The following is a 20475-nucleotide window of genomic DNA, read 5'->3' as shown; positions in this document are numbered from 1 at the left end:
TTGTTTTTGGATCACTGTGTCAGGCTTTTATATTTCAGTTGCATTAATACATGAAACAGTGGGAATGTGAATTTCACAGCGTCTGCAAAATTCTGATTATCTTAAACAGCAGAAACATCAGTCAGTCTTTTGCTGCTTGGTTTAATTAATTGAATAGGAGCCTGCTTTTCCACCTCTCTCTTCCCGCAGCCAATGAGGGATCACAGATGGAAATTTTAAATAATACAAAGAAGGCAAAAGGCACAAAAGAAAAAAAACAAAAAAAATCTGCTTTGGTTGAGTGGAAAAAGTGGGTTTTTTTTCACACTAGGAGCCAGATCCATAGTTGTGTAAATCAGCATAATTCAATTGAAGCTGGTGGAACTACATCTATTTTCATCTGCAGAGACTCTAGTGATACATGTTTTTAAGGGCAGTCAGTCACATGCTGTAATGTTAAAGATCAGACATGAGTTGACAAAGGACAAGAAGTATATTACTGAAGAGATGGTCCCTTCAGGTAAAGATTGAGGCCCCAGGGGATACCGTATGGGGAGGCTGCTACTGCTCCTGCCTAGGATGTCTCCCTCCATTGTGATGGGACTGACCTCTATCCAAAGCACTAAAATTCATGCACAAATTGTATTTTATTTTTTAAAATTCAGAAATAGAATGCCTTATACTTAAAAAGAGAGATTTATAGAAAGCAAAGTGCAAACAGACAGTAGTTTATGTTGAACATTCTGCTTCCCCTTTCTCATCAGATGGTTTTCAAGATAAATTGGACTCACTTCTAAGAACTAGAACAGGCATGTCAAACTCAAAGCCTACTGAGGGCCACACAGAATGAAAATTGATAGCTTTCAGGACCACTAATGTACTTCTATCAGAAAGTCATAATTATTTATTATTATAGGTTATGATTTAGGTATATTGTATAATATTTTTTAGGTCTTGTTTGAATTAATACAATAATTTGATGTGTAAAATTGTTATTTGCTTATATATAATAATTTTTATAATTTTTAAATATACATTTAAGGTACTTTTTAATTTTTATATGATACATAACTTGTTTTGTTGAAATAAAAACAAGTATAGACCAAAATACTAAGGGAGAGACTCGTATTTCAGAATAATTGCTTCAGCCTGGCAAACAATAGCATTGGAATTTTCTTTAAAGAAACACAGTGTAACCTAGGTACACGCTGATTCTTTTTTTGCCCTGGAATTTAAATATGACATCTGTGTTGGCTGCCTTATTCTGCATCCATACCCCCCTCCACCGCCTGCTGTAAGTGTCTATTTGTCCACAGACAGATTACCAAAATGAATCAAGTGGCTTGCAAAGCTGGCCTTTATGCTATCCTTAGGATTTCTTAAACTTTGAACTTTCAAAGGTACATGTAATATTCCTTGCAAGACTAACAAGTTAATTGCCCTTTGGCTGATTGATATACAAGTGCATATTTATTAGCAATATTGGTATGCTCCGGTTACTCTTGACTGGCTGGTACTTCTTAGATATAAAACTGGATACTTTCCTTTTCCTTTTTTATCTTTAAAGCAGATGTTGTTTGAGCCTTCAGAAACTGGAAACCCATCCCAAGTTAAGTCTATAGAGGAGAAAATGAAATAAGGATAGGTAAAATGTGAGATAGCTATCAGGTGTGCAAAGTGGGAATTGATGAGCAAACAGCCAAAATGTGACAAAAAATTGATAAAAGGAAACTTTTTTTACCCAATGTATCTGTGGAACTCACTGCCATTAAATAGCAGTGAGGTCAAAAGTTTGTGAGATTTTTAAAAGGATGAAGGCTTATTGATAATGAAAACATCTAAAATACCATAGGTAGGATAAAAAAACAGATTAAGCCAGCCACAAACTGATGGGAGTGAAGAAGAAACATTCCCTGTCCGGGGATAACTGTCCACTGTCGTTTCCTGTGGACATATGCAAGCACGCTCACACCTCATCCTATGACACATCTTTTATTGGCCACTTTTGTAGCTACAATATTGGACTAGTCTAAAGGGGCCCATTGGCTGATTTGGCAATGCCTACATTCCAAGGAAATCGTATGACAAATATGAACACAGTACAGTTAGGTACTTAAAACTCAGGACATATGAAAATTAAACTGGAAACCACAAATCAGTCCCTTGTGTGTGTATATACCAGGGCTCGCTGAACTTCGGCGAGCCCCGCTCGCCAGCCGCGCTGTCCGGCAATCTGCGCATGCGCAGATCGTTCTGCGCACGCGCAGATTGCCCGAACCTGGCTCTTCCAGGTTGTAATCTATTCGCCACGGGCGAGTAGCTTACATAGTTTGTTGAGCCCTGTATATTACAGTACTCTTGATTCCATTCCATTCAGTGGAAAAAAAACTTGTATGCTATCATATTATTTAAGAATATGTGACACCATGCAATTAACACTGAATTGTATGCTTCTACAAGGGGAAGAGCTAAAGGGCTGTGGTCCAATGCCTCTCCCCTCCCCCAGAGCCAGTCACTCCCAGCTCCCCCAACCTAATGCATCCTCCCTACCCCAGAGCCAGGCACCCCTCAGGCACCCCAACTTAATGCCTCCCCCTCTCCCAGAGCCATGCACTCCCAGCCCCCTCAACCTAATGCCTGGGTCCCGGAGCCACCATCGCTGCGTCACCGCCACACACTTCTTCCTTAGGCATTGGGGTGGCGTGAGTACAGTGGCCAGCTGTGTGCAGGTGCGTGATGCCTGTGCAGAGTGGCCTGGCCAGCCATGAGCATGTGCTGGCTGCCGTGCGCAGAGCAGCCTGGCTGGCCAGGAGCAGTCGCTGCGGTGCCATGCACAGAGCGACCAGCTGTGATCTGCACTCGGCCATGTCCTCCGAGCGGCCAGCAGGCCTCACTTTATTCTTTTATAAAATGTAGTGGAGGGCTGCATAAAACTTCAATCGGGCCGCATGCAGCCCTCCAGATGCCTGTTTGACATGCCTTTACTAGAGTATCCTGAGGTGAGCATGATTAGGAAATGGCTTGTCTAGTTTTTGAAAATAGGTCCTGGACATGCAAGGAAAATCACTCAGGCAAACCCATACATTCACACAGACCCATTGAAATCAGTAGGGCTTTATGTGAGCTCAGAGAGCCAGCCTAAAGATTCTCCTTGTAGGACTGAAGCCTAGACATAACTATATAATAATGATAAATCTAGTGACAATCCTGCTTGGAAAGCCAGAATGCTAATAAAGGGAAACAAAGAGATGACCAGCATCTAACAGATGGGCACTTATTGCCCAATGGACTATCCTGTGGCTCCTCCTAAACACAAACTTTGCAGTAGGGAAGGTTGCATTCCCCCCCCCCCCCCCACACACATTACTTGCTATACATACAGTCTCCTGTTTTAACTAGCCTGCAGACAGAACTGAAGGTTCAGTTCTGACAGTAAAATCACTGTGATGATCTCAGATTTTCTGTAAACACTGAAGCTGTTACCAGGCCTCTATCATTGGAACAAAATGGGCCCTTGATATTTGGACTACTATATTGTGGGAAAAGAAATGTATCACAATTCTTGTGTATACTCTACATTGTGCTACTGCTTTCCTGTAGTTTAGCTTGTTACCTTTCTTCCTACCTTTAATGTTGAGGATCGAATATCTAAAGCAACCATTGTGTGCTCACAGTCCATTCTTGGTTCAAACTATGCACTAATTGTAACCGTTAAAGGTCTAGCCACCTGATTTTTGCCTGTGATCAGGTGTTTATTAGTTGCCTATCTTTTGCTCTCAGCATTAGTGCACCTGAAGTTTACAGATTACAAGTGCAAAATTAGAAGATTATTTGGACCCCATTAATTTGTGCTTTGCTCAGGCTGCATAATCTTCAGCCCTCGATTATATTTCAGCACTGAACAAAGCGTCAGGATGATGTTGATGATCAGGGCTTGACAAGCAGCGGCGAGCCCCGCTCTCCAGCCGTGCAGTTTGGCACGCTGTGCATGCGCTGATCGTGCTGTGGCACCGTGCCGGCTTAAAATCTACTTGCCTCGGGCGAGTAGATTGACTAATTTGTTAAGCCCTGTTGATGATTATTATGACGTATGTTACAAGAGTACATAGAAATCACAATTAAGATAATTGTTCACATAGGTGTAAAAATGTATAGAAAAACATGGTGCTTGCCTTGAAGAGCTTATAAAAGAAACAGTACACTTTCTTGTGGGTTTTTTTTAATACTCCCCAGCCACCTCCCTCACTCCCCTCTGTGCAGATGCTCCAGACCAGTGTTTTTCAACCAATGGTACAAATACCCTTAGAAGTACTTGAGAGAAGCCTGGGGGTACATAAACACAACTGAAATTTGGAGAAAACTGAATTTTTGTTTTAAGTTTTACAGCGCTTTTTTATTTTTTGTACTTATTACACCCAAAAATTTCATTGCCCACCTGGCTACAATTAAGTTGTTTAAACAAACGTATTGCAATGGTAGAAAAAAAACTGTGTGTCTGAAAACTGTATATATATTTTAAAAGGGGCACTTTATAAAAAAGAGTTGAGAAGCATAGATTCAGGCTCAGTCTGGAACCATCTGAATACAAAGAAGAGTTAGCTAAAAAAAAGTTAAAAGGTGTCATAACTCTAATAAAGAAAAGTATGATTTGCCATCTTGTAAGTCTGATGTACAATTTAAAATTTGGGACTTTCACCTTGCCATTCCAGTTAATCAGTACACAGCTGCTGATTTCCTTTAATACTACAATTTGCCTTACTTAATCTTTGGAGTGTATGAAGACTTGGACACTCAACAGTGATATATGGCAAGATGTAGTGATTAAAAAATAAGCACCATCTTCCCTTTGAGGGGGGAGGAGAGAGTAAGGCGGCAAAAGACACCCCTAATTCCCTGCAATGCACAGTTAATATATGAAAAGTATGTTTCTAGTATAGCAGGAAGTCTGGGAGATAAATCTCAGGGAGTTATAACTCCCTGCCTTGTCAATCCTGGTGTGGTCCAGCTGTGCACAGGTCTTCACTCATGGTCATGGCAGATTGCAAAATGACAAATTAATCCTGGATAAACACAGATTAAGGAAGAGAAGGGATGTGTGTTGAGCAGTTGTTACAATTTAAAGCCTATCTAAAAACCACTGAAGTCTATGGGAATCTTTCTATTTGGATCAGGCCCATACAGCCCTGAATGGGATCCAGTCCAACTAAATATAGCCATCTCGGCTCTAGCTGAATTGCAGGCACTTTTTTACGAGGGCTGTAATGGGGTTCACCTACTTGTGAGCCCCTCTGTGGCCAAGGGGTGCCGCGAAAGCTCTTTGCCTGGCCATCTGGCACTTTCCTTGGCCCCTGGGTCACTTCCCCTGGATACTGCCCAGTCTGGTCGTTTTCAAGGTTCTGAGGCTAGGATCTGACTAGCCCTGTCCACTGTGCTATTGGTTCTTGTATTCAGCCAGTCTTTGGTCACTGGACTGGGCCTTATCCAGGTCTAAGTTCAGCTTACACTCGGAGCTGTCCGTAGTGCTGCTGGTCTCCCAGTCAGTATATAGACCTGCCTGGGTTGAGCTCCTATGAGGAACTGCCAAGCCCTAGCCCAGCAGCTTCTTTTATACCGGTCTGCTGGGTCCTGATTGGCTGCTGCAGAGACAGCCACTCTGTCCTGCCTGGAGGACCTCTTTTCTACTCCTGTTGCTGGGATAGAGTGTGTCAAGGCCTCCGGCCTCCTGTAGGGGGCGTTCGGGCTTAGTCCATCCCATCACAAGGGCCCAGTTCTGCCACCATTTCTCACTTTAAATAGAGCTGTACTCTGTCTGAAGAAGGTACTGCTGATTATATAAGGGTGGCAGAATGGGGGACTTGATGGAGATAACAGCACTGAAATACTGCTAGGTAATTGAAAACTCTTTGTTGTTGTTAAAGCATACATATTCTTATGACTTAACAAATCACTATTGTTCTCCTTTAAGTAAATGGGCTAGATTCTATCCAGACACTGAAGTCAATGGGATTGCAGGGATGTAAAACTAGGCAAAAATGAGTGAAGTCCCTTTAAAAGTCTACAGAAATGGAGAAAAGGGGTCAATCTTATATAGTCTCCAGCCACTAGAGGGGAAGTAACTGATTCTTCTGTCAGCAAAAGTAGTTCTGTCAATAAACTTTAAAAGATCTTCTGCCTTCAGAGAGCTGGTTCACAAAATGTCATAATTAAAGTAATTATATGCATTCAAATTACATGGTAATAAAATTAGAATCAAATCATTCTAAAGCAAAGCTGAACAAGTTAGAAAAGCTGTGATCAATGACAATGTAAATAAAGAGCAGGATCAATATTTAATTGAATAATGTAATGGAAAAATAGTAAATGTTTTTGTTGTAAATGTTAATACATTTACAACAAAAACATTAGTAGTTTTCAAGAAGTGTAAGAACTGATTAATTCCTAACTTGCTAGAAATGTGACTAGCTTATTGTTGCTTGAATTATAGCCAGAAAAAGGATGAATGTATACAGATAATCATGTATACAAATGGAAAAGCAATCTCCTGCTCTGTTTGCCTCTTTACTGTATGTGGTGCATTACTACTTCCTGATAGCTTACTGTCCAGATACAAGCAGTACTTTAATCTTATTTTTTCTGCTAGCGATGGAAATAATTTCAGTGCCATTTATGCTTCTGGAAAATTGTAATGTGTCGTGAGGAGTACAGAATTATTTTTTTGCGGGTTAATCAAGCAATTATTTAATTTATAGTACCAGCTTTGTACACAGTATCCTGGAACAATACAAATATTAATTGCATATGATTTAGTGTGTCCAAAATGCATCTATAAAGAGCTTTTGAGTGCACAATAAGTTGAAATAAAAGTATGTTTTAATACTACATCGTGCAAATCAACACATAAAGAGCCAGGGCCAGAAAAGAGCTGAATCTCCTCAGTTCCCGTTGACATTAAGAGCCAGATCCTAGGCTTATGGAACTTGTCATAGCTCTGTTGATTTCACGGGAGCTGTGCTGGTGGATGATCTGTTCCCTGAAGAGGATCCTCTCAGTAACTCCTAGGACTGGACCCATGTTGAACAGTTAGCAATGTCCTGTTCAGCCTATATTAGCATTTTAGGTTTTCACAAATAAAAAACTGTGGAATGAACAGAAAATCAATATTAAAAATCTTGCATTAACCTCTAAGAACGGTGTGATGGTTGGGGGGGGGAGGGGTACTGCTCTGTTCTGGTCATCCTAGCATTTAGTTAATTAAATTGCCAACAGAGTCGATGGGAAGAAAGTGTGAGATTTGAAATAAAACAGATTCTGCCAGCTTCACTTTTTTTGTGTGAGTTCAGAGCAAGAGCTGGGGGTGAGATGAAGTAAGCCTTGGGAATCAGGCATGAAATTTTGAGCAGTATCCATGTCTAGAAAGCCTGAACCTTGGGACAATGGATATGTAAGTGAACAGAGAATGTTTAGTAATATGCAATCATATTATTTTCTTTATTTTCTGGTTTGGTTAAACTCCTGTGTGCTGACTCCCTCTCTCCCTTCCCCTTACACTGAAACTGTCTCCCAAGGGAGCAAGTCTCTGTGCTTTTAATCGGGTTTTTTTAGTTGCTCTGTAACACCTAGCAAACAAGTATGCTTTACCAAGCAGATCTTCTTTGTTTTGTTAATAAAATCATCTTTTTAAGACTCTTATCTGATTCATATGGCCTAGAAGGCAGGAGGTTCTGTGTACATGTACCTGAGACTGAAAGTCAGCTGTCAAGTCACCAGTTTGTTTTCAAGCTCTCTCTCCTGAGGGAGGCTTAAAGAGGTTGGGTTTGCCCAAGCACTGCTGTAGGCCGGGAACTGACTGGCTCTAAGCAACAGTTCTGCAGAAAAGGACCTGGGGATTACAGTGAATGAGAAGCTGGGTATGAGTCAGTAGTGTGCCCTTCTAGCCAAGAAGGCTAATGGCATATTAGGGTTCATTAGGAGGAGCACTGCCAGCAGATCTAGACAAGTGATTATTCCCCTTTATTCAGCACTGGTGAGGCAGCATCTGGACTTTTGCATCCAATTCTGGTGGCCTCATTACAGAAAGGATGTGGACACATTGGAGAAAGTCCAGCAGAGAGCAATAAAAATGATTAGGGGGCTGGAACACATGACTTAAGAGGAGAAGCTGAGGGATTTGGGCTTGTTTCGTCTATAGAAGAGAAGAGTGAGAGTGTATTTGATAGCAGCCTTTAACTACCTGTAGGGATGTTCCAAAGAGGATGGAGAGAGGCTGTTCTCAGTAGTGACACATTGCAGAACAAGGAGCAATGGTCTCAAGTTGCAGTGGGGTAAGTCTAGGTTGGATATTAGGAAAAACAATGTCACTAGGAGGGTGGTGAAGCACTAGAATAGGTTACCTAGGGAGGTGGTAGAATCTCCATCCCTAGAGATTTTTAAGTCCTGGCTTGTGAGAACCTTGGCTTGGATTAATTAGCTGGGATTCGCCCTGCTTTTAGCAGAGGGTTGGGCTCGATGATCTCCTGAGGTCTCTTCCATTCTTATGATTCTATACTCCATAAGGAGAAATTCCCAAATGTATCTTCCTGGCTCTCAAGGGTGTGATTTTCCCCTTTCCTCTATAGTGGGGGCCCCCAAATGGATGCAAAACTCCAGATGTGGCCTCATCATAGAAGGCAATCATGCTGGTCAGGCATGATTTGCCCTTGGTGAAACCATGTTGACACTTTCTGATGTCCTCCTTTTCCTCCAAGTGTTTCAAAATGGATTGCTTCAAGATATGCTTCATGATTTTTCTGGGGGCTGAGGTGAGGCTGACTGCTCTGTTGTTCCCTGGATCTTCCTTCTTCCCGTTTTTTAACGATGGGCACTACATTTGCCTTTTTCCAATCATCCGGGACCTCCCCTGATTACTAATAGTTTTCAAAGATAACGGCCAGTGGCTCTGCAGTCACATCAGCTAATACTCTCAGCACCCTCAGATGCATTAGATACGGCCCCATGGACTTGTGAGTGTCTAGGTTTTCTAAATAGTCCTTAATCTGTTATTTCATTACTGAGGTCTGCTCACCTCCTCCCCATACTTTGCAGCCCACTGCAGCAGTCTGGTAGATAACTTTGTGAAGACTGAGACAAAAAAAATTGAGTTCTTCAGCTTTTTCCACATCATCTGTCAGTAGGTTGCCTTCCACATTCTGTAGGCATCCTTTGCTTTCCCTGACCACCTTCTAAGTGCTAACACATCATTTTATTTCTTACATATATACAGAAACCCTTCTTGTTATCCTTCACATCCCTTGCTAGCTGTCACTCCAGTTGTGCACTGGCCTTCCTCCCCTGCATGCTTTAGTAATGTTTTTATATTCCTACCTCGTCATCTGCAAGCTGCCCTTTTGTGTTTAAATTCACCAAAACTTCCTCTATTAAGCCAAGCTGATTGCCTGCCGTATTTACTATTCTGTCTGAACATTGGGATGGTTTGTTCCTGTACCCTCAATAAGTCTTCTTTAAAATACAGGACTCCTCTCCCCCCCCATCCCTCTCCCCATGTTAGCTTCCCAAGGAATCCTGCCCATCAGTTCCCTAAGGGATTCAGAGTCTGCATTTCTGAAGTCCAGGATTTTTATTCTGCTGCTCTCTTTTCTTCCTTTTGTGAGGATTGTAAACTCAGCCATCACGTTGTCGCTGCTGCCCAGGTTGCCACCTACATCTACTTCCTCTACCAGTTCTTCCCTGTTTGGGTACATCTACACAGCAGTGCTATTTCAGAATAACTGACATTATTCCAAAATAAAATAGTGCGTATCTAAACTACTATTTCGAAAGAATGGTGAGCTGGAGGACTTCTTGCTCCAACTCATGATAACCCTCATTTCATGAGGAGTAAGGGAAGTCGAAGGAAGAGTGTTCTCCCTTCAACTCCCTGCTGTGTAGACAGCGCCAAATGCTGAGTTAAGCTATTTCGACTTAAGCTACGTAATTGATGTAGCTGAAGTTGCGTAGCTTTATTTGACTTTTGCCCTGCTGTGTAGACGTGCCCTTTATGAGCTATAGGTCAAGAGGAGCATGATTCCTTCAGAACTTGCAGCACGAAATTGTCCTCCATACTCTCCAAAAACTTCCTGGGCCGGCTGTGCATGGCAATATTGCTCTTCCAGGAGATTTCTGGGTGGTTGATGTCCCCCATGAGAATGAAGGCCTGTGATGTGCAAACTTCTGTTAACTGTCTGAAAAAAGCCTCGTCTGCCTCATCTTCCTGGTCTGGTGGTCTATAGCAGATGCCCACTGTAACGTTTTGCCCCGTCCAAAGGGGAATTTGTAACGTTTCACCCCGTCCAAAGGGGCCCTATCCCCGCAACTTGCTGTCTCTGTCCAAATTGGCTCTCCGGTTACTGACCGGGGCGGAGGGGGACCTGGGCCCACCCCCTCTCCGGGTCCCAGCCAAGGACCCTAAGGGTGGGCGTCCAAAACGCACCGCCCGACCGGGGGGCTACGGCCGCAACTCACCGGTCCCCGGGGATTTCCCACCCCGTCCTGGGCTGCTTCCTCCAACCCCTTCGGCTCCGGCCTGCCGCGCTTGGTTCGGTGGGGTGCCGGGAGAGACTCACCCTCTCTGGTCAAGGGGGTCCTCCACTGCCAGTCATGGTGCGTCTGCCGGTCCCACAGAGTTCCCTGCCGGCTGTGCCTGCCGCCGCACTGCTCAGCGGGGTCTCCGCCTCTCATTCCCTTGTGCTCACGGCACGCCTGGGCTGTCCCGCCGCCAGCTTCCCCCGTGGCTTTGCAAAGCCGCGGAGGGGCAAAGCCACGGGGGAAGCCGGCAGCGGGACAGCCCAGGCGCGCCTGGGCTGCCCGGCTGCCTGAGCCCCTCCGCGGCTTTGCTCCACGTCTTCCTGGTCTGCAGACCAGGGACACGCGGAGCAGCTTTTCTCGCCCCGGAGTACATGGGCGGCGGGACCGCGAGGTCCTGCAGTCCGTGTCCTCCGGGGCGAGAAAAGTCGCGTTTGTAACTGCGGATCCGACATAAGTCGGATCCGCGTAAGTCGGGGACTGCCTGTATTTGTATCTGACCAGAATGTGTAAATAGCTAAAGGACACTGATAACTCTTGGCATTGGTAGGTTTGAGTCAGAGACTGTTTCAGGTGCTGTGGGAATACAATGTGGCTAAAGAATTGTTCCAGGATTTTCTCTTTCCTCTAAATCAGTGGTTCTCAACCAGAGGTACACAAAGGTCTTCCAGGGGTACATTAGCTCATCTAGATATTTACCTAATTTTATAATAGGCTATATAAAGAGCACTTGCAAAGTCAGTACAAACTGAAATTTCATGCAGACAATAACTTATTTATACTGCTCTATATACTATATGCTGAAATGTAAGAACCCACACTCTCACACACGTACATATACAGTTAATTTATTTTATAATTATAGGTCAAAATGAGAAAATAAACAAATTTTTAGTAATAGTGTGCCGTGACACTTTTGTGTATTTTGTGTCTGATTTTGTAAGCAAGTAGTTTTTAAGTGAGATGTAACTTAGGGGTGCACAAAAGAAATCAGATTCCTAAAAGGGGTACGGTAGTCTGGAAGGGTTGAGAGCCATTGCTTATGGCACAGCTGTTCATACTTGAGCGATTGCAAAATCTCTCAGAGTCAGCAAATATCAAGTATGCTGTCTTTTTCATGGGACTTCTTGGTGACTGAACAGCTAATGCTGCAGAAGGTCAAGGCCTCTAGAGCCCCATGCAGAGGGCTGGACTTGGGCTCAGTATAATTTGGCAAAATTGGAAATGTGACACAAAATACATAACAGATTCGACCACCTTGAAAACATATGGTCTTAGTTTTTTGTCCTCTGTAATCAGTGAACCATTCTGTATGCTGCAAAGCCTTGTCTTCTACTTCCATTTTGTCCATCCCATTGGCCTTTCTCATTCACTTTCTCTTTTTCTTCTTCATCTACCATTTGGTTTCTATTTCTTTTCCTTCTCTTTGGGCTGCAGCATCTTCTCTTCTTTGAATTGATTGAATAATTGTATCCATGCCTATAGTCCAATACAAAAATATAATAATCATTAAAAACCCACCTCTGTTCTTGTTACAATTAAAATAAAGACCAGAGTATAGTGATATTGTTTGAAATGCCCCCTATTTTACAATCCTAGTAGATGCTTCTCTGGTCCATTGCCCCAATCCAGTGTAATTCTACCTGCCACTCCCCTTGGCAGATGTATAATTATTTAATCAGCTCAAAGAGGGGATTCTGCAACCCAAAGAGGGGGAAAGGAAATAAAAAGCAAATAGTGGACAAAGAGGCAAAGAAAAGAAAAGAAAAAGTGAAGGAGAGGAGGCCCAGGGGGTGTTCAATGACTAACGGACAAAATGGAAGTAGAATACAAAGCTTTGTGGTATACAGAATGGCTCACTGATTACACACGATAAGAAACTAAGTCCATATGTCTGTCACCCCAGCACAGTGTAATTCTACCTGCCAAGTTTTCATCTTCAAAGCTGTTCTCATCCTACTGCTCTGTGCCAGCAGTTTCCCTGCCTGTCCCCAGCTGTGTTAATCAGTACCTGCGGGAGCAGCAGCGCCAGTGTATGAATCTGGAGGGTACAGATTCAGTGTGGTGGGGCTTAAGCCTTTTGAAAAATAAGTGGAGCCAGTTGAAAACCAGATGGGTGGCTGTATGCCATTGGACAGCATCTGCTGTCCCCCCACCCTTCTCAGTGCACCCATGGGCTTGGCTCAAGTACGCATCAAAAGTTCTGGTCAAATCACTTGGTTTGCTAGAACAGACACTTCCTATTTCAGGGAAAACATCTCTCAGAGTTATACTGCTAACAACGGTTCAGCTTCCATCAAAGAAGATGCAGGAGCTGGGGGATAACTCAGATCATTATATTATCAGTGGCTGTTCACAGCTTGGCAACTAACATATTTCTCTGAGAGCTGTGTCTGCTTCCTTGTGGCCCAGAGGAGGAGTTCGCCAGTCATCCAAACTCCCTCTAACAAATAATGACACAATACAGTGTGAGAGTTAACAGTCCTTTAATGTACCTCTGGGGCTCTTTGTTTTTCACCTCCTGTCATTTTTCACCTTCCTGGTTTTACCCTTGCGGATTGTAGTCCTATTCTGATGCTGTTGCTCTCTTCTTTCCCTGTTCAATGGGGAGCATGTGGAAGAGACTCTGTGTATCTGTGTCTGTCTCTCATTTCTGGGCACCTTAGAGACTGTAACAGAACAGATTTCAGGCACAGATCCCACTTGCTTCTAAGAGAACTAAAAATAAAAAGAGGAGGAGGAAAGAAAAATTAAATTCAGACTGCTGCCTGTAAGCTGATGTCCCAGGACTTTTTTTCTTTGCCAGGTGTTGTATTGAGGTTCCACAGCTAAAATGTTTAACCTCTTGTCGCTCCTCGCACAAGGAGGTAGGGATCACTATTTAGTTTGTTTTTGGTAATGCCTTTTGAGGGGCTGTACTCAGATTCTATGCCTCCAGGCTTCCTAGCACTGGCGATAGCTCGATAGCTTGTACACAAGCTTGGTCCATGATCCCTACCAGCTGAGTGAAAATAGATTGGTTCATCATTTCTCCCCAGTCTCATCTGCCACCTAGCCCTGCTGTGTCTGTTTTCTCTCTTGGATCCTTCTAACAGAGTTTGCAAACATGAACACTTAATCCATGGCAGACCAGGATGTGAATGTATCCTGTGTTAGCCTGCTATGCACCAAGGGTGTGTCTATACTATACTGATAGCTCAAAATAAGATATGCAATTTAAGCTACGCAAATTGCATAACTTACTCCGAGTCAATTTTGAAAGAGGTTATTTTGTAATTTGCTATTCCAAAATCTCCCTTACTCCTCATGGAATGAGGTTTACAGGGATGTCGGAATAGCGAGCCTGTTATATTTCGAAATAACAGGCTTTCTGCTTAGACGTCGTATAGCTATTTTGGGTTGCCTCTGGTATCCCCGAAATAGCATTGCAGTATAGACATAAGAATACAAGAATGGCCATACTGGGTCAAACCAAAGGTCTGTGCAGCCCAGTACCCCATCTGCTGACAGTGGCCAATGCCAGGTATCCCGTAGGGAGTGAATCAAAGAGGTAATGATCAAGCGAGCTCTCTCCTGCCATCCATCTCCACCCTCTGACAAACAGAGGCTAGGTACACCATTCCTTACCCATACTGGCTAATAGGCATTTATGGACTTAACCTCCATGAATTTATCTAGTTCTCTTTTAAACCCTGTTACAGTCCTAGCCTTCACAACCTCCTCAGGCAAGGAGTTCCACAGATTGACTATGTGCTGTGTGAAAAAGAGCTTCCTTTTATTTGTTTTAAACCTGCTGCCCATTAGTTTCATTTGGTGGCCCCTAGTTCTTATATGATGGGAACAAGTAAATAACTTTTCCTTATTCACTTTCTCCACACCACTCATGATATTATAGATCTCTATCATACCCCCTTAGTCTCCTCTTTTCCAATCTGAAAAGTACTAGTTTCTTTAATCTCTCCTGATATGGGACCCGTTCCAAACCCCTAATCATTTTAGTTGCCCTTCTCTGAACCTTTTCTAATGCCAGTATATCTTTTTTGAGATGAGACCACATCTGTACGCAGTATTCCAAATGTGGGTGTACCATGGATTTATATAAGGGCAATAAGATATTCTCCATCTTATTTTCTATCCCTTTTTTAATGATTCCTAACATCATGTTTGTTTTTTTGACTGCCGCTGCACACTGCGTGGACGTCTTCAGAGAATTATCCATGATGACGTAGTCCAAGTGTCCATGCAAGACCTTCTTCCGCGCACTAACATTTTTCTAGAGTGTTTTTATTTACATCCATTTCAAAGTGGGCTAGATCAGAGAACACCACCACAGGGTCCATCTGGACACTTAGGGTACATCTATACAGCAAAATAATTATCTTTATTTTGAAATAACATTGAAATACTGTCAAGCTGGAGGACTTCTTACTCCAACTTCTGTAATCTTCATTGAATGAGGAGTAATGGAAGTCAGAGGAAGAGTTCTCTATTGTGAAATAAGTGCTGTGTAGATGATCCCAATTTCAAAATAAGCTATTTTGAAATAAGCTACACAATAGACATAGCTCAATTTGCATAGCTTATTTTGAGTTAAGCCCTCCTGTGTAGATTAGCCCTGCTGTATTGACATTCCCAAAGGGTGTAAGTCTGAATAAGCTACACAACTTCAGCTACGTCAATTGTGTTGCTTAAGTCGAAATAGCTTATTTTGACTTTTGGTACTGTTTACACAGCAGGAAGTCAAAGGAAGAACACTCTTCCTTTGACTTCCCTTACTCCTTTTAAAATTAGGGTTATCATGAGTCAGAGTAAGAAGTCCTCCAGCTCGACATTATGTCGAAATAAAGGCTTGTAGTGTAGACGCATCCGTTATTTCAGCATAACATCAGTTATTCTGAAATAATGCTGCTGTGTAGACGTACTCTTAGTGCATAACACGGTAGTGTGGGATTGATTCACACCTCAGCTTGTCACAAACTAAGGGTTTATTTAGACAAACCCAGAGTGTCAGCCGACGTATCTGTAAAATCTGTAGTGAGTAAGTTCTCTACCTGGAATGCATTGGGAACCAATTGTGTTTGAGAGCTGAGGCCTAGTGAATGTTGACGTAAATGACCAGTTTGCAGATTTTCAGACTCCCTAAGAATAGTGGAGGAATGGTGAGGGACTGTCACAGCAGAAGTGGCAGTTGCTGAACAGTGCAAAAAAAAAGGATTTGTGATAGCGAAGTATAGGGACCAGTTCATAAGCATCTCAGAAGCTAAAATTTCTTCATCTAACTTCCAAGTCCATTTTATTTAGACTACTGCTGCTGTGATCATCTTCCTTTTCATTCTTTTCTCCACGTCTCCCCCAGAGAATCCCTTATCTGTCTTTTTGTCTGACTGATCCCTTCTCCTGGTTCTTTCCTACATGAAATGCAAGCTTCTTGTTCTTACCTTCATGCCTTGGCAAGACTGTCTTCTTATGTCTCTCTTGTCCTCTCCTCCTATTAGCTTCCTTAATCTTAAATTCTGTCCAGCCATATCACTTGTTTCGTTTATTCTTTCTGTTCTCATCTTTGTAGCTTCTTTCACCGCTGGATCCCTCCTACATTGTTGTGCTTCAAGTTGCATCCTTCTTGGTCATAGCCCTCCTTAAAACTTATTCGTTTCACAAACCCCACCAATACTGATTGCTCCCAGATGATATCCCCATATGGCGTGGTCACCAACAGGTCGATCACGAGCTACTGGTCGATCGCGAGGCCTCGACCAGTTGCTCGCGAGGCGTCCTGTCTGCCCCGCCCCCATTTCCCTCCCACCCTCGAGAAGCCCCACTACTTACCTCAAGGAGGGGTGAGTCAGCCCCGCAGGAGGCGCGTGGGGGGGGTTGGCCCCGGGGCAGGCGTGCGTGCAGGGCTTCCCTGCGTGGGGGGGTTGGCGCCGGGGCAAGCGCGCGTGGGGTTTCCCTGCACTGGTTGGCCTCGGGGCAGGCGCGTTCAGGGCTTCCCTGCGCCGTGTGGGGTCGGCCCCGGGGCAGGCACGGGCTGGTTTCCCTGGGGGGAGGGGAGAATCCTGGGAGGAGGGAGATGCAGGGGACTCTCCGCCTCCACTGGCACCCCACTCCCCAGCCACAGAACGCTGTCCCCACTCTCCTGTCCCCAGCTACAGAACTCTGTCCCCATTCCCGTCCCCACTCCCCGAACTCTGTCCCCACTGGCACCCTGTCCCCAGCTGCAGAAGCCTGTCCCCACTGGCACCCTGTCCCCTGCTGCAGAACCCTGTCCTCTGCCCGCCCAGCACCCTGTTCCCTCTCCCCTACCCCCAGCCGCAGAACTCTGTCCCCACAAAATATATAATTATAAATGCTTCATTTTAGATTTAAATATCATGAATAAAAAACAGACCATTTATTTTGTAACTATAAACACGTGATTTTAATTTTATGTATCGCATAATTTAAAAATAAACTGTTTATCAGAGTGTGTAAGTAAGGGCTGGGGATAGCAAGTGATGGACAGGAGGAGAATAGAGAGAGCGGGGCTTCACGGAAGGGGCGGGGCTTCACGGAAGGGGTGGGGCGGTAGATCTTCGCCTGTTCTGAGATTTAAAAAGTGATCTTGGGTGTAAAAAGAGTGGAGACCACTGCCATATGGTATTGAACTTCAGTGTTATCCCTTGAATTGTATCTGCCCAAGCCTAGTTTGTAAGCTGTCTGCAACAGAGCCCTCATCTTCTGTTTGTGAAATACGGTGTTCACTTTTTTAAAAAAAAAGCCTTTATTTTTAAGGGAATGATGCATACAAATAGATTAACAGATGCAGATAACTCTAACAACTCTCTGGTCATCTGTAATGACACACAGTCTTTTTGGAGTAGGCACGAGGCAAGTAATTGGCTTTTTTCATGCTCTCTTTTCCTTACAGCTGGAAGAAGGGGAATGTTTTGCCAAGATGGTGATAGACCTAGGAGAGGATGCTGGAGAATTTCTGGCTAAGGGATACCTGGCCTTGGGTCTGACATACAGTCTTCAGGCTACTGATGGTAAATATTGTTTATAAAGCAGCTATGCTATGTTTTCAGTGTAAGCAATGTATTAAAGACATTGTTGAAACTCTGACTGATCATGGAAAATACGGTAATGGAATTCCTAGGCCACTGGGGAATATTCACTTGCTCTCTGAACACCATGTGCTGTGATAAACCACATGGAATTTTTATGCTGAAGTACAAAAACAGACTGCTCAGATTTCCTACTGATTTGGAGAGATCCATTTATTACAGCTAAAAAAATGTGGTTGCTTGAATTGAACATTTGTTATAATTTTTTCAAGTGTTAATTTATATAACAAAACCCACCTTTTCATCTATTTTCACATTAGTATGTTCATCTTCTGGCTTAAACATCACTCCCTCTGTGGATTTAAGCAAGTCATTTAACTTCTCTGTGCCTCTCTTTCTCCCTCATTAAAATACTGTAATACTTATGTACCCTTCCAGGGCACGGTGAAAGCTTTGAACGGGAAAGGAGTTATGTAAGCACTGAGCATTATGTTTTAATTATAAGTAGGTTCTGCAGGTTTGGCATATGAAGGTTTGACATGCTCTAAGGCCCATTACGTGGAGTGCAGGAAGAGCTTTTAGTTCTGTTTTTCATCAGGTTCACGTCTAGGAACAGCTTTTAGTTTACCCTTGAACTTCAGGCATATTGACCAGTTTGGCCATGCCATTAATGGGCAATCTTAGAGTTGCTTAGGGTTAGGCCAGTTTGTTTATTGTCCTTGTGGGCAGTAGCGCAGATCACAGAAAAGTGCTACTCTTGGGTGTGGTAGTGCTTTGAGCATACTGATGCAGCACACCACACCATGGCAGAGCAACTTCATCAAATATTTCTGTGCTGTTCAGTAGTAGAAGTCACGGTGATTCTCTGATCCAATGGGCAACTGCCCCCCCTCCAAAGAGGTTGATAATATATAAGGGTATGTCTACACTACCCTCCTAGTTCAAACTAGCAGGGTAATGTAGGCATACCGCAATTGCAAATGAAGCCCGGGATTTGAATTTCCCGGGCTTCATTTGCATAAGTGGGGCGCCGCCATTTTTAAAACCCCGCTCGTTCGAACCCCGTGCAGCGCGGCTACACGGGGCACGAACTAGGTAGTTCGAACTAGGCTTCCTAGTTCGAACTACCGTTACTCCTCGTGGAATGAGGAGTAACGGTAGTTCGAACTAGGAAGCCTAGTTCGAACTGCCTAGTTCGAACTACCTAGTTCCTTCTCTGTTTCACTGCCCCAAAGCAGTTGCTCCTGGAAGGTTCACGTCAATAGACCTACATCCTGAGCAACTTGTACTTTCTCTTATTTTCTAAAGTCCTTTAAAACATTTGAGTCTTACATAGCGGCCTACTTCCTCAAGACATCATGCCCAGATTATGTTTAATTGTCTCTAAGATTGTACGAGATCCCTGAATCAATTTTCAAACAGACTTTTAAAATAGATTACTAAGTAAATAAATAGTAAAATGATTATTCTCTGTACTGATGCTTTATTAAAGAGTTTCTGACAAATGAAGCCAAAGAGGAGTCTGTTGGACTACACTATATCGCTCAGTATATAAGGAGCATTAGTGTGAGTTTTAATGCTTTCTCTTCTGGAACCATGTCTTCTCTGAGTGTTCAAGAGGCTAACCATGTTCAGGAATGTTCTGATCTACACCAAACTTGTTTATTAAATAAACACTTAACCTTCATTACATTAGCTCTGCACTTGTGTCCAATTTAGCCTCTGTATTTCATCATGAAATGGTGGCATTTCTGCCTTTCATGCCTCATACTTTTAGGCTTTGCCTACACTGGCAGATGTGAAGTGCTGGTAGTTAGAGCACTGCTCACAGGGAAGCCGCCGTTGTGTGTCCAGAATGCAGCAACAGAAGACTTAGTGTGCACTAAGTGCCTTGCCAGTGGGGACACCTTGGGAGTTACAGTTCTGGAAGATGATTTACTGTGCAGTAATGTTGCCAGTGTAGACTTGTCCCAAGTCTTAAACTAGGCAGGGCTAATTGTTTAGTGGGGGTGTCCAGCAAATTTCCCTCCTGGACCTTATCTTCTCTAAATAAAATGGATTCAATCTCTTTATAACATGCTTGTTTCCAAATACATATATATTTGGTATTTTAACCCCAAACTCCAAATCTATACTGAGAAGAATTTTTTATTGCCATGGGAAGAGTAAAATATTTATCATTGAGATAAAGCAGATATTGAAGGGGAAGACAGGAGGAGAATCAGTCCCCAATATAAACCCCATGTTTCATATTGTGAAATCTTAAATCTGTTTTTGTATGTATTTACACTGATCACACAAAATCTGTGTATATATAAAGTTATGGAAGTGTGTGTGTGTGTGTGTGTGTGTGTGTGTGTGTGTGTGTGTGTATATATATATATATATATATATATATATGTATGTATGTATATGTATATATATATATAAAAACATAAACTTCCATAACTTTCCATTCCCATTGACTTCTGTTTGCTACAGCACATCAAGTGCTAATTAATACATTGTTTCAAAGTCACTTGACAACTTTTGTTAGAAAGTTTTGGTAGAATGGTAGACATTTGCTGACCAAAATTAGGCTTTCTTTTTTAAATTTCTACTTTATCAATAGTTAGCAATATCCAGTAATCCAGGGACATTCAAAACTAAATCTGGTGCCTTGTGACACTTTCTGCTTTATAGCATGACTGTTTCTTTGCAGGAGGTGGATAAGAGAATAATTTTGAATACAATTAAAACATTTTCTAGTATTTTTTAATAATCTTCAAAAAAATCTCTATACATATAAGAGCCACCCTCTTATATGTTACTTTTTTTCCTCTCGCTGTTCCAGTTTTGTCACTGTCTGTGTGCCAGCGTTGTCTTTCTTGGTTCTCATGCAGAATTCATGTAAGAC

The 20475-nt window shown here is 42.9% G+C and overlaps 1 protein-coding gene across 2 annotated transcripts in view; it reads left to right on the top strand.

Moving 5' to 3' along the window:
- The window catches only part of TTC7A (tetratricopeptide repeat domain 7A), a 229535-nt gene that overhangs the window by 65910 nt on the left and 143150 nt on the right, over positions 1-20475 (top strand). For both annotated transcript variants that reach the window (XM_006125491.5, XM_075925403.2), the window contains one exon: positions 17444-17561. In XM_006125491.5, coding sequence (XP_006125553.3) covers positions 17444-17561 — 118 coding nt within the window. The remainder of the gene's footprint in view (positions 1-17443; positions 17562-20475) is intronic.

This window comes from Pelodiscus sinensis, chromosome 3, assembly GCF_052426305.1.
Source record: "Pelodiscus sinensis isolate ZL-2025 chromosome 3, ASM5242630v1, whole genome shotgun sequence".
NCBI classification, from domain to species: Eukaryota; Metazoa; Chordata; order Testudines; family Trionychidae; genus Pelodiscus; species Pelodiscus sinensis.
This window is presented reverse-complemented; position numbering and strand designations above follow the sequence as displayed.